This window comes from Lissotriton vulgaris, chromosome 6 (genome assembly GCF_964263255.1).
Source record: "Lissotriton vulgaris chromosome 6, aLisVul1.2, whole genome shotgun sequence".
Taxonomy (NCBI): Eukaryota; Metazoa; Chordata; class Amphibia; order Caudata; family Salamandridae; genus Lissotriton; species Lissotriton vulgaris.
The window spans coordinates 1,659,338,150-1,659,352,987 of record NC_141694.1 but is presented as its reverse complement, the minus strand read 5'-3'; the positions used below and the strand labels follow the sequence as shown (position 1 = coordinate 1,659,352,987).

Genomic DNA, 14,838 nt, shown 5'->3' with positions numbered 1-14,838 from the left:
TTAGCAGCTTGCTTTCATACAGCTGGGACTACACCTTCTTCCAGAGACTGGTTGCAGATTTTGCAAAGCCAAGGGAACCGAATTTTACCAAATTGTTTCCAAATTCTGTAGGGAACAGGATCTGCCGGGGAGGCTGATGAGATGCTATGAGCTGTGCTAGCAAAAGACTCCTCCGTGAATAATTGGAAAGAAGTTAACAAGGAGTTATCGCTTAGCACATTTACTGGTTCCTCCAATTCAGTATCTCTAGGCTGAGTATTATAAGGTGGTAGATTCCCGACAATGTTATTAATCTTCTCCTGGAAGTAACATGAAATATCATCGCAAAGCTGTTGTGAAGCAGTTGTCTCATTACATTGACTAATGGGCAAGGTGATATCCTTAAAAATCTTAAAAAGAGTTTTTGTGCTATTTGTGGAGTTAAAAATGGTGGTAGCATAAACATTAGCTTTTGCTTTGTCAATGGCTGTTTTGTAATTAAGCTGGACTAACTTAAAGTATTTCTTATCTGAATCTTCGTACTGTCCTCTCCAATTCCTTTCTGCCTTTCTATGGAGAAGTCTAAGTGCCTTTTGATCTGCGTCAAACCAGGGGGCTGAAGTCTTTTCTTTATTCTTAATTTTACATTTTGGTAGTAGGCGGTCTAAGTTCCTAACTATAGTACTGCAGTACTTTTGATAACTTTCTTCCACCGGATCAGTGGGGGTGGAATGGTCATGTTCTTCGACCAAAGCTTGCGCCATGTTGTTAACCAATCTGGCCCATTTCCTGTCCAGTCTATATGTGGTCATGATTCTTTTTTCTTCCTGTCGGGCATACATACTAGTGTTAAAAAGGACAAAAAAAATGGTCAGCCCATGTTTGTGGTAGAATGTCCTGAACTGATGTATCTACCTCGTTAGCAAACACTAGGTCTAATATATGCCCCCCTTGATGGGTGGCCTGATGTACCAACTGTTGAAGGTTTAGATTAGCACAAGTCTGCTGTAAATCCAGGGTCCATTCGAAGTTGCAACTCAGGCAATGGAAGACAGGCTGGACGCATGTAAAGTAGGAAAATCGAAACGATAATCCATAAGCTGCACTCAATGTAGCAAGAGGCAGCGCACCATAGTACTCAAGCATACGGGCGCGAGGCAGCCCTAGCCGAGACAGCTCCTCTTGTAACACAGGATGTGCATCCATTTTGAAATAAGCAAAACAGAAATAGCACACCAGCAGCAAGAGCCAGTAGTAAGGGAAATCCACCAAACAGGCTGGAAAAAATAGAATGGAAGAAAGCCGGAATGACCCCGAAAATCTTTTGGAAGGAAGTCACCAAGCCACTGCTTACAACTTTAAAAAAGTGAGCCAGCCCAGACGTGGAGGATATATTAAAGATTGTGTGAATTAATTCCCCGAAGTGCAAGGGCAAATCAGTATTTAATAAGGCATGCACCTCTGTGCGGGTGTTAGCCACGTGAAGGACTAATGTTTCACGAGGAGATGTGAGGGCAACTTCTTTTTGGGGCAATAGAGCTGTTATGTGACTCATCTTATTGAACTCTGCTTTCAAGGTCGGAATCTTAGGCCAGATAGAAACATCAAGTTTCCCATGCGGGGGTGGATACATTACATTCTTGCAACAAACGCTCATTGACGGTAACGACATAAGCAATCCCTTTTATTAACTCACAGCAATCTTCATTGTTTAAAAGTAAATAACTCCCATTTGCCAGTAATGTGAATGTGGGAACGATTGCAGGCACGTTGAAATACCTTTCAAAATACAGGCTAAATTAGGCTCATTTTGATTACAAGAACCATGTAATTGTATATGTCGACACATTAAGGAATGATCCGGTGTTTCAGTGCATTCTTCACCGTTCAAATAAACTTCCTTTCCCTCCCTAAGGCATCTATATGTAAAAGGAAGCGACCAGGCTTCATGGAGATAAGAACTTCCAAGAGGCTCGTATCTACCAATGGCAAAGTACTTCATACAGTTTTTAAACTCGAACAAAGGAAACGGTAGAGTTATTAAACTGTGAATAAGCCACGTTGCAGTATAGGCTTCTGCCGCAGAAAACGGTAAAGGTTCCAACCTTTCAAGGTGCAACATGGAAAAAGAAGCATCTTTCACCGATAGTAAGCGCTGCTTGTCAGTCAAATTAAACGGGGCAAACAATGATGATGTATTCATGTAATGCCAAGGCACCTTTCCTGCTTTAAGGGTCTGCAATGTCCATGCAAACTGCATAATGGAGCGCAACTGATTCTGACCGTGGTACAAAGCAGACACTTCATCTTGCACAATATCTACAACAGATGACACAATATTATCTAACGTGTAAATGCGGGAAGAGAGCGTGTTAATGCTGTTATCTACAACTGCTAGCACTTTTTCCAAATTAGCTTGATCAATAGCTCTAAGGCGGGTAGCCGCCTCAACCTGGGATGCTTTCCAGAATTCGTTATAAACAGCATATATCCATCTTTTAGATCTACCTTTAGCCGGGCCTTTTATGAAATCATTCAGATCAACATCGTCAGTCAGTTTAGATAAATGCAGTTTAACTGACGCCAAGGTAGAATGTCTGAGCCAGTTCTGACATAATTTGCCTACAGACTAGGTAGTCACAGAATGGCCACTTTCAAAACGGGGATCCACCCTGACCTGTGTAAAGCCATGTGCTAAACCCAGAAAACGATGCTGGCATGAGTCAGCACTTCTGTGCCAGAGAAACCAGCCTTCAGGATCCAAACTGGATATGTTAAAGGAGGAATTCAATCACAGAGTTTGTAACTCTCTCATGGAAAATTTAGTAGTATTACTCCAACCGGAATATTCCTCTAAATCAGGAAAAGAAGGAGAATTTAATTTTTTAGGAGTAGCCAATCCAAAGTATATTGTCTGTGAAATAGTAGAATTAAAAAACAACGTATGGTTCGGGATGAGGCATGCACGGTGCAAAGCCTCAGTGCCTTGCACTTGCCAGCTTTTATCACCCCAAACTGATTTAAGGTCAATTGTATCCTTTCACAACTCGTAGCCTCCAACAGCCAACTGGTCTAGAAAGGACTTTGAATACAATAATTTAGTATCAGTAAGTCTAACTTTGGATGTGGATTTTTCAGTCATTTTAAAATAAAATGCATTGGGATTAGACTGATTAAAATCTGTAAAGTAAGTGAACCTTTTCAAGAAGGTAGCAGAACTGCCTTGTATACGAGCTGGACAGTGTTCCCACTGGGAGTAATTTACAGTGAGCCTCCTGGAATTAGCTTTATGAAGGTAGTGATTGCCAAAATGTTGATAACAATACAAATCACCGTAATTAGAAGACTCCAAGTATAAATCTTCAGCATCAAAGGCAGCATAATATTTCAAATCGGAAAACAATGATTCTACGGCCTGAACATCCCAAGCATCAGAACGTATATTTTGTTTAACTACATCCCCCATAGACACTCTAAGTACATTAGGGACATTTATAACCTCAGTGGGCCTATGGATTGGAAATCGAACAGCATCACATACAATCCCATCTAGGATAGGCCAAGCAGTGATATTAACTAAAGCCAAGTCTCTCTTCAATGAGTGATGAGGAATGGGGAGCTAATGTTCCATTGATATGTCGAATGCATGTTCTCTCCTCGACATAATGTCCATTGACGACACAGAAAAAATAAAACACAAAACCAATTGACATAAAAAGGTAAATCGAAAAAAGTACCATCCAAATATAAGTCCAAGGGGGATCAAAAAATTATTTTTAAACAGTCTTGCCAGAACAGAAATCTTTGAAGACTTTTTTGATGTGTGGGAAACAAAGTTAAATGAAAATCTGGATTCTGTAGCTAAGCCAGTTTGCAAATCAGGCATCGATAAGTCAGTTGGATAAGTATAGTCAGTTTCATCCTGTAGAGTACCAGGCAGTATTCTCAATAAAGGACTGGAAAAAACATAACATGTGTATTTGTAAAGCGCACGTTCACCACTACGGGTATCTTGGCGCTGAATAACAGATGTTTGTTGTTACCCAACTCAATGGTACTCATTTTATCGACCTCAGTTGGATGAAAGGCTGAGTGGACCTGCCGGGATTTGAACCTGTGACCATGAGGTCGAACACAGGCCCCTGGAGTAGACGCATTAGTCCACTAAACCACCAGACCCGGCCCGAAACAGAAGGCATCTCAAGAGCAACAAATGGCACAGGATTGGAAACCGGGGCCAAAACAGAATTTATCAAAATCGAAGGACATGAGACCGCCGGTGTCATACTAAGAATAATCGGCCACTCTGGGTATCTTGACATTGTCAATGGAGATATACCTGTTCTCCTTACGACCTGGAAGAGGTGGTAAAGCACAAGTTACTACTTGTGTAACTATATATCTGTAAGGGACATTAGTTAGTGATAGATTCCTTAACTTAGAATATCCCCGGGCGTCAGACTGGATCCGGAAATGTTTGCATAGCAATACCCCTGCGCGTCGGTAGGCGTCGTCTGCGGCTCCGCGTCCGTCGTCGGCAGCGCCGGAATGACGTCGTCGGAAGAGCCAGAATGACGTCGTCGGAGTACTTCCGCGCCAGATACGCAGAGCCATGATAGAACCAACACTGGTGCCATGAAACTAGAGCCCTGAAAGGGGATTACCTTAACCCTAGATATCGGTTCGCAGAACGGGGAGGATGGGTGGGTCGGTAAGGAATCTATCACTAACTAATGTCTCTTACAGATATATCGTTACACAAGTAGTAACTTGCGCATCTGAAAGAGACACGTTAGTGATAGAGTTCTTACCTTAGAATAGATACCCCAGCAATACCAAACCCGGTGGTGGGTCTGCGAACCAATATCACACCAGAAAGTCCTGGAGGACGGAACGGCCAAAGAAGCCATCCCTCCGGACTTGACTGTCCAGGCAGTAGTGTCTTACGAACATGTGCAGCGAGGCCCACGTAGCTGCCTGGCAAATGTCCTGTAAGGGGACTCCTCGGCCCAGGGCAGTTGTTGTTGCCGTGGCACGAGTGGAATGAGCCCGCAATCCAGCAGGGGGCTCCTTTTTGGCCATGGAGTAACATGCCTGAATACACAAGATAATCCACCGTGGAATGGTCCTCTTGTGTACCGCCTTTCCCTTCTTCGCGCCCAGGTAACCAACAAAGAGTTGGTCATGCACCCGGAACTGGCGTGTGCGATCCAAGTAATAAGAGAGCGCACGTTTTGGGTCCAGACGGTGGAGCCTCTCTTCCTCTTTCGAGGGATGCAGAGGCGGAAAGAAGGTGGGCAAGGTGATGGACTGCCCGATGTGGAAGGCTGTGACAACTTTGGGCAGAAAGGAAGGTCGTGTACGCAACACCCCCTTGTCCGGATGAACAGAGAGGAAAGGTGGAGTAGAAGAAAGAGCCTGGAGCTCACTCACTCTCCTGGCAGAGGTGATGGCAACCAGGAAAGCAGTCTTCAGAGTAAGAAGACGGAGAGGACAGTTATGGAGCGGCTCAAAGGGAGCACACAACAGATAAGTGAGTACAAGATTCAACTCCCACTGGGGTATCACGAAGGGAACAGGAGGGAACATGTGTGTGATGCCCTTTAGAAATCTATTCACAATGGGGGACTTGGAACAAGGAAGGCTGATCAGGTAGCCGTAAGAAGGTGGAAAGAGCAGAAAGGTACCCCTTAAGAGTGCCCAGAGCAGAGCCCTGCTGAGCAAGGGAAAGAAGGAAGAGTAGAACTTCAGAAAGGGGTGCAGAGAGAGGGTCCACAGCCTTTGCTGGGCACCATGCCACAAATCTGTTTCACCTGCAGGCGTATACCGACTTTGTGGAGGGACGCCTGGCTGCCAGAATGATATCACAGACTTCGGGAGTCAAGTCAAATGGCCTCAACTGCCGCCGCTCAATCTCCAAGCTTGTAGGTGGAGACTGGACGGGTTCGGGTGCAGGACCGTCCCCTGCTGCTCCGACAGAAGGTCCTCCCGAAGAGGCAGACGAATCGGGGGATCGACTGACATGCTGAGTAGCTCGGGATAATAGTATCTTTGTGCCCAGTCCGCAGCCACCAGGATAACCTGGGCCCGGTCGCGCCTGATCTTCTTCAGCACTCTGGGCAGAAGTGGTATAGGCGGAAAGGCGTACAATAGACCGCAACTCCACTCGCGACGAAAAGCGTCGCCGAGCGAGTGCTGCCTTGGAAATTCCAACGCGCAGAACTGATGACATTGCGCGTTCTCTTCTGTGGCGAATAGATCTAACCAAGGCTCTCCCCATTGCTGAAAGAGGCCTTGCGCCACGTCCGAGTTCAGATGCCATTCGTGATCCATCATGCACCGACGGCTGAGTTCGTCTGCCCTGGCATTCAGAGAGCCTGCCAGGTGTTGAACCACCAGGGTCACGCCCTGATGTTCCAGCCACTGCCAGAGGCGCAGAGCCTCCTGGCATAGGGTCCACGACCCCATCCCGCCTTGTTTGTTGCAGTACCACATGGCGGTGGTGTTGTCCGTGAACACCTGCACTACACTCCCCCGGACAGAGGGGAGGAATGGCTTCAGTGCTAGACGAATCGCCCGCAGCTCCAAAAGGTTGATATGGAGCCGGGACTCCGCCGGAGACCAGAGGCCTCTGATCTCCGCCTCTCCCATGTGGCCTCCCCAACCCTGGAGGGACGCGTCCGTCACAACCACGTGCTCCGGGTGGGGTAGGGAGAGGGATCTGCCACTGACCTAGTCGCGGTCCGTGAGCCACCACTGCAGTTGTCTTGCAGTGCCCTCCGAGATCAGGAAATGATCGGACAGGTTGCCCTGATGCTGGGCCCACTGAAACTTCAGGTCAGACTGCAGAGCCCGCATCCGCCACCTGGCGTGATGCACCAGAAGCATGCAGGAGGCCATCAGCCCCAGTAGCCGCAGCGTCAACCTGACCGAGACTCGGGATAACGGCTGAAAGATGGGAATCAGAGCCTGTATATCCCGAACTCGCTGTTCGGGAGGGTAAACCCGAAACTGCCTCAAGTCGAGAAGCGCTCCGATGAAAAGGAGCTTTTGAGAGGGACACAGGTGCAACTTCGGCACATTGATGGAGAACCCCAGCAAATGCAGGAGGTCGTCCGTAGTCTGGAGGTGGCTGACGACTGTCGTCTAGGTAGGGGAAGACTGACACCCCTAACCTGTGCAGATGAGCTGCGACCGCCGCCATCACCTTTGTGAATACCCGTGGGGCGCTGGTAAGGCCGAAGGGGAGCACGGTAAACTGAAAGTGCTCTTGGCCTACCGTGAACCGCAGGTAACGCCGGTGGGCCGGCAGGACGGGGATGTGGAAATAAGCGTCCTGCAAGTCCAACGCTACCATCCAGTCTTCCGGGTCCAGGGCAGCCAGGACCTGAGCCAAAGTCAGCATCTTGAACTTCTCCTTCGGGAGGAAGCCGTTGACGTTCCGCAGGTCCAAGATAGGGCCTAGGCCCCCTTTGCCCTTCTTGGGTACTATAAAGTAGTGGGAGTAACATCCACACCCTACTTCTGGCCCAGGAACGCGCTCGATGGCCCCCTTGGCCAAGAGGGGCGTGACTTCCTCTTGCAGAAGTTGCAAGTGATCCCCTGACAGGCAGTGGCATTGCGGTGGCATGGATGGAGGGGTCGCCTCGAAGGGGAGGGAGTAGCCCCTTCGGACAATCTGCAGCACCCACTTGTCCGAAGTGATAGTGCACCAGTGGGAGAGGTGATGGCGAACCCTGCCTCCCACAGGCTTCACATGGGCCTGAAAACTCAGACTAGGAAGGTTTTGAGGCGGGTGCTGTGGAGGGGGGTGTGGACTGGCCTCGCCGTTGTCCCCGACTGCCGCCACAGCGGTTTCCACGCGGCCCCCACCACGCTGTTGAACATTTTGCGGAGTGTGGCTGGCAGCACTTGTGGGGGCGCCCCTTCCGTGGCCACGAAAGGAGCGAAAAGCACCCGTTTGCAGGCGTGGGGCCTTGAGGCCCAAGGACTTGGCCGTAGCCCTGGAGTCCTTAAAACGTTCCAGCGCATGGTCTGCCTTGTCGCCAAAGAGGCGACGGCCATCGAACGGCATGTCGAGAAGTGTGGCCTGGACATCGGCCGAGAAGTTGGCGGACCTCAACCAGGCGTGGCGTCGAACCACCACCGTTGTTGCCATTGCCCTGCCCAGTGAGTCCGCTGTATCCAGCCCACACCGGATGGAATAACGTGCTGCATCTCGGCCCTCCGCAAGGGTTTGGGCTAGTTTAGCCCGGACCTCCTCCGGGCATTGTGGCAGCACCTCCGCAACCGTGTTCCACAGAGTGTGGGTGTAGCGGCCCAAGAGACAGGCGGTATTTACAGACCGCAGCCCTAAGGTAACAGACGAGAACACCTTCTTCCCGAACTGTTCGTATCTCTTGGATTCCCGGTCGGGCGGGGCCGACGGGAATGCGGACTGGGAATTGGAGGCCTGGATGACCAGGCTCTCGGGGTGGGATGGGTGGACAAAAAGCATGGGTCGCCTGGAGCCGGGCGGTAGCGTCTGGCCACGATCCTATCCACAGGCGGGCCTGTGGCGGGCTTGGACCAAGTGCCCACAAGAACGTCACATAAGGCCTCATTGAATGGCAGGAGAGGCTCGCTGGAGCTTGACTGCGGTTTGAGGACCTCAGTGAGGAGGTTAGTCCTCACGGCCGCGACGGGGAGCTCAAGGTGTAAGGCCTTGGCTGCCTTCGTCAACACTACACTATATGTAGACCCCTCCTCTGAAGCCACAGTCGGAGGGGAGGCAAATCCAGTGTCTTGCGATGTGTCTAGACCACTGGCCTCCCCAAGCTCATATGTCCTGTTGAGACTGGCACTCCAGTGCCAGAGGGTCCTCAGACCCCTCCCAATCCTCCTCGTCACCCGTAACCTGCAAAACAGGATTAGCAGACGGGGCCTCCTAGTGAAAATAAAAATCTCCATAGGCCGTCGGAAGCGGCGCCGTTCTGGTGCCAGAGTCGGACCGTAGGGGACATTGGGGACGGCGTCCACAGCGGGCGCCGGGGGCGACACCCGTGGGGCCGGCGCCGGTGAGGTCGACCGGCGACGACCTGGATCCGGAAGCGGATTCAGTGAGGTCCTGCGGCGCCGGGACCGAAGTCGCCGGTGGCGTCGGGGCTGAAGCACCCGGCGGCGTCGGGCCGAAGCACCTGACCCGCTAGGGCCTCCGGTCGGGACTGTTGGGCCCGAAGGCGCCACGGAACCCGACTGAGGAGGAAGGGACCTCATGGCCATGAGGTACCGCTCGATCTCCTCCGGCGTCGCACCGTGCCCAGGGACCCGAAGGTGTGGGGCAGGCGGCGATGCTTGCGACTCCAGCGGAGCCACATGACCGGTGTCGCCCGAGCCCCCTGCCGCATCGTGCGAGCGCCGGGGTGGGTCGGAGGAACGATGACGTCTCTCCGACCTCTCATGCCTCTTACCTGAGGACTGGAGCCTGACGACCGGTGTCCACTCCCGTAGCTGTGATGACTCCGACCTCGCGACCTGTCCCTCGACCTCCCGTGGGACCGGGACCGGGACCTGGAGTGGCCCGGGGCCGACTGCCGGAGCTCGAGCCGCTTGCGGGACCGCTCCCGCCTAGCCTTCGACGTCAGGGCCCGGCAGTCGGAGTAGGTGCGGTCGTCGTGATCGAGGCCTAGGCACTTCAGGCACCGGCGATGGGGGTCCGTGACCGACATCAGTCGATCGCACTTCGAGCAGGGCATGAACCCGGGCATCCCTACCGGCTCCGATAGAGTCGAAGACTCGAAGAAAAAGAATGATCAAAAAGATCAAAAGTTTAGTCACAAAATGACTAGGGGTAGAGCTTCTCCGGATCTGCGCTAGCTGGCGCAGAAAAAAGAAGAACTGACGTCAGCGCGCATGGGCGGCGTCTAAGTTCTCCGACGACGTCATTCCGGCGCTTACGACGGACGCGGAGCGCAGACGACGCCTACCGACGCGCAGGGGTATTGCTACGCAAAAATTTCCGGATCCAGTCTGACGCCTGGGGATATTCTAAGGTAAGGAATCTATCTCTAACGTGTCTCTTTCAGATATGACTGTTCTTGTGCCCTTCACTCCAAGCACTGGAACCGGAGCTCAATAAGAGGGACCAAGGGCCCGATGTAGGTAGGGCTTTACCGATCGGTATCGGCCGAAAATACCGATTTTTGGCCCTTACCGATCGGTAAACAGCCATCGAGATGTAGGGAACCAAAAACAGAACGAATCGGATAGAAAACCGAATCGGAATGTGTACCGAACGTGAAAGGATCCGATACGTACATACCGAAAATCGGATATGTAACGAATCGGAAAAACACCGATTCGGTGACAAAGACCGAATCGGTCCATGTACCGAATCGTTAGTGACACCGAATCGGAAAATCACCGATTCGGTCCCACTACCGATTCGTTAGTGACACCGAATCGGGAATTCACCGATTCGGTCCCACTACCGATTCGTTAGTGACACCGAATCGGGAAATCACCGATTCGGTCCATGTACCGATTCGGTAGAAATACCGATTCGGACATGAACCGAATCGGAAAACATGCCGATTCGTATGAATCTCCGATCGGGAAATTCCCCGATTCCAACAGTTGGGGAGATGTAGGGAGGCACAGAAACACCGAAATCGGCTCAAAATCGGTAGAATTCACTCGGTATTTACCATGGATTGCAATCAGGTGGTAACCAACTCCAACCCATATAAACAGTCCCAAAATGCATTGCAACTTGCAGGATGGCAGCTTTCTATGTCATTGCGAGGCGGCTACGGCTACAGCAGGAAGGACAGAGGGAATGGCTAAGAAATGAACAGGTCTACAGACAGAGGATAACCCTGTTCATGCTCACTGAGGCTGAGATCCTACAGAGATACAGGCTGGACTCTGACACCATACTTGAGCTCATCAGGGACCTTAAGCCATACTTGGACCACCACACCCCAAGGGCACACGCCATCCCTGCGCACGTCCAGGTGCTATGCAGCCTACACCTGGTAGCGTCTGGCAGCTATCAAAGTGGAGTAGCAGCAGCAGGAGGGGTGAGCCAGAGCAGCCTGTCAAGGTTCTTCCACATATTCCTTGACGCCATGATAGACAGGATGGACCAATACATCTCATTCCCTGCAACCCACGCAGAACTGCTACAAACCAAAGCGGACTTCTACCAGATGGCACACTTTCCCCAAGTCATCGGTTGCATAGATGGCACGCATATTCCGATTTGCCCACCAGCGGACACCGAATACATATACCGCAATCGGAAATCGACACACACCATCAACGTGCAGGTGATCTGCAATGCCAAGTGCACCATCACAGACCTGGTAGCAAAATTTCCAGGGAGTACCCATGACTCCTATATATTCCAACAGAGCGGCATATATGCACGGCTGATGGCTGGCGATTTTGGAGAAGGATACCTCCTAGGTGAGCCACATCATCAGACCCCCATAACACATGGTAGGTAGGTGTAATACATGTATGCATGTGTCTAATGTGACCCCTTTCTCTTCCAGGCGACAGTGCATATGCCCTCCGCTCATTCATACTCACCCCCTACCTCAACCCCTCCACACCCAGCCAAAGGAGGTATAACCGGGCCCACATACGCACCAGGAATGTTGTGGAACGGACCTTTGGCATCTGGAAAAGTAGATTCAGATGCCTGCACAAGAGTGGAGGTGCAAGGCAGTATACCCCCATCACCTGCTGCAAGATCATAGCTGTATGTGCAATGTTACACAACCTTGCGGTCAAGAAGGGCACTGAGGTGGAGTTGTCTGACTACGAGGACTATGACGACGACGAAGCTGTGCCACTGACACAGCCAGCTGGGGTGTGTACGCCATGTGATGGCAGATACAGACGTGAGGAGATCACTGAGAACTATTTCTGACTGAGTACAGATGCAAAGACAGCTAAATGTTGCTTGGAAAATAAAATTTTTAATAGTGATGCACCACAGTTACATCACTGAAGTGCATTAAAAAATGGAGTCTGTCAAAACAAATAAAGTCCAGGGTCCTGGTATGATCATCCCCCCTTGCCAGCCTATTTTTTGGCCCGCTTTCCAGACCCACTGGGGTGTCCCCCGGCCCCCTCCGAATGGCCTGCAGCATCAGCGGATCGCCTGGTGCTCCTCCTTGGCTCTGATGCAGCGCTGGCCGGGCTGCTGCGGCTGCTGCTGTCTCCAGCATCACCCAGGTCCAGGGCAGGATTGGAGGCGGCGTTTGAAATTAACATGGCCTCCATGGCCGTGGTGATTCTGGCCATCCCCCTGGTCAGCTCAGCCGTTTGCTGACTGCACCGACTCCTGATTTGCGCTTCGGATGCACAGCTGGGCGGTCGCCGATGCAAGGCGGGCCATGGCCCGGTTGAGCACCCGGGCATCCCTCCTGCGCGCAACCTCATGCTCCTCCTGCCTGGCAGAGGAGTGGGTGATGGCAGTGGTCAGCCTGCCCAACCCTGCTGCCACCTCCTTGTTGCTGTCCACAACAGCCTGGAACCCCTTCACCAACTCCCCCATCTGCAGGTTGTGCTGCAGGAGCTGGCGTTGGCAGGCCATGGTGGATCTGGCCTGTTGGCGCTGGATTTTGACCATCTGGCCCTCCAGGCCCAGGAACACACTGCCCTCCCGTGCTGGTGCAGCAGTGGTGGTGGTGGTGGTGGTGGCACGGCGTCTGGCACTGCTGCCTCCGGCCTGCTGAGTGGGCTGGGGTGCCACTGGTGGTGGTGTGGTGCTGGCCGGTCCCGGTGCCCCTGCTCCCAGGACAGGTAGGACGGGTGGCAAGGCCACGGTTGTGGCAGGAGCTGTTGTCGGCGGAATGGTCTGCCTTGTTGGGGAGTTGCATGGTGAAAATTGCAAGGGGGGTGAGCTGGGCAGTACTGGGGAGTGCACTGCCTGGAAATCAATCACCAGGACTCCCTCCATTCCAAGCCCTGTGGTGTCTCCTTCCTCATCCTCATCCTCCTCCTCCTGGCCAGGCTGGCTGGTGCTGGGCCCTGCCACTGCAGTAGTAGATGTCGAGGCTCCCTCTGCTGCCACAGTGGTGCTGCCTGATGGTGCCCCTAGGTACAAAGAAGCATTTGTAAACTGAGTGCCGATGTATTACAGGCAGTACAATTATGGCATTCCACATGTCCTTGCATCTCCTTACACCGTGTCACACTGTTTCCTGTCTTGTGATTCTGCACTGACATATCTGGCTAACTTCTGCTGACTACATGTACCATGATGCTTGTCTCTTGTATGTTGGTGGCAGTACAGTGCTGGTGTTTGCCTATGCATTGTGTCTAATGGGGAGGTGTCTGGTAGGGTGTGTCATGATGCGCATGCTTCTTACCTGTAGCTGTGGCCATCGCAGTGCTGTCCAGGGTCCCGATCCCTACGATGCTCGCCCTCTCGATGGTGCTGGAGACAATTTCCTCCAGCTCGGTGAGGGGTGGCGCCGGGTTCTGGCCTCCTCCGGTGTGTCCAGCCTGCCTCTGGATTTCGGCCAGCTTCCTCTTCGTGAGGCTGCGGAGGTCGTAGAACCTTTTCTTTAGTTCCTCAATGGACCTGGGGGTGACTCCAGCAGCATTGACCTTCTGTGCGATGTCGGTCCACAATCTCCTCTTCGTGCTGTCTGGCACGTTGAGGGACAGCCTGCCAAAGAGCTGGCGGTGCACCCTCACCACCTCCTCAACCAGCACCTGCAGTTCTGTGGTGGTGAATTTGGGCTTCCTCTTTTGGGAGGACTTCTGGCTTCCTGCCTGATCTGCCATTCTGCTGTTGTTCAGTCTGCAACCTCCTTCTCCCACTGCTGCTAACTGTGTGTGTTGGGCTCAGGCAGGCTTTCCAGTAACTTCTAGAAACTTCTTAATTGTCTGCACCTGCCAGGGTTGCCACTCCCTGTTTGGGTGGGGGAGGGGGAGCCACCTCATTGGCTGAATCGCCTATTGCCGAATCGGCTTTTACCGATTCGGTATTAGCCGAATCGGTAAAATCCGATTCGGTATTATCCGATTCGGTAAAAGCCGAATCGGTTCATGCAATGCATTCCTATGGGCTTTTTCGCCATGGGTCTATGATTGCCGATTCGGTTTTTACCGAATCGGCTTTTACCGATTCGGTATTCGCCGATTCGGAACTATCCGATTCGATGAGAGCCGATTCGGTGTTTTCCGATTCGTTGTTGGCCAAATCGGTAATTTCCGATTCGGAACGAGCTGAATCGGAACGTACCGATTCTCATTACCGATGCCGACCGATTCGGTTTTCATTCGGTATTTTTTTCCTACATATCGTTTTCCGATTTCAGAATACCGATTCGGCCCGCCTCGGTATTTTGAAATCGGAAAATCGCGTTTACCTACATCGGGCCCCAAATTCTTTCTTGTTTTCGATCTTCTCATGAACCAGTTCTCCAACTTGGGGTAGCCAGCCAACTACCGGGATCTGCAACGCATCATCCGAGGTGGAGGGCAAATGTTCCTTTGCAAGAATGTCTCTTGTCTTTTGTAGATCCTGTAAAACATTGCAATGTTCATCTACGTCAAAGGAGGCTGCTTAAGCCACCGAGTCTAGACCGTCAAGGGCCGGGACCTACATCTTGATGCCAAAGAGCATCTCGTATGGGGTCCGCCCAACCAGAGACCTTCTAGGGAGATTATTAAGAGCACGCTGCACGCTATTGAGGTGAGCCAGCCAGTTCCTGCCAGTGCTTATAACTCGAGCCGTCAAAGACTGCTTTAAATCTCGGTTCATCCGTTCCACAACACTATTACCCTCAGGTCTGTATGGAGACCAAAACTTGACTAGGACCCCCAACGAAGTCATGGCTTCCTTATACGCCTTAG

General features: G+C 51.7%; 2 protein-coding genes across 2 annotated transcripts in view; both read right to left on the bottom strand.

Moving 5' to 3' along the window:
• Positions 1 to 14,838, bottom strand: part of TRERF1 (transcriptional regulating factor 1) — a 635,163-nt gene that overhangs the window by 22,847 nt on the left and 597,478 nt on the right. The gene's annotated exons all lie outside the window — the stretch shown is intronic.
• Positions 12,287 to 13,764, bottom strand: LOC147709267 (uncharacterized). The gene is made up of 2 exons (XM_086925187.1): positions 13,344 to 13,764; positions 12,287 to 13,068 (listed from the first exon to the last, which is right to left on the bottom strand). The coding sequence occupies exons 1-2, from the start codon at positions 13,762 to 13,764 to the stop codon at positions 12,287 to 12,289; spliced, it is 1,203 nt and encodes a 400-aa protein (XP_086781313.1).

What these genes read in the sequence shown, in the direction of transcription:
- LOC147709267 (XM_086925187.1), bottom strand. Translation starts at nt 13,764, where the DNA reads ATGGCAGATCAGGCAGGAAGCCAGAAGTCCTCCCAAAAGAGGAAGCCC. An exon ending in TGCGATGGCCACAGCTACAG is followed by an intron (nt 13,069 to 13,343) that starts GTAAGAAGCATG and finishes CTTTGTACCTAG; the next exon opens with GGGCACCATCAGGCAGCACC.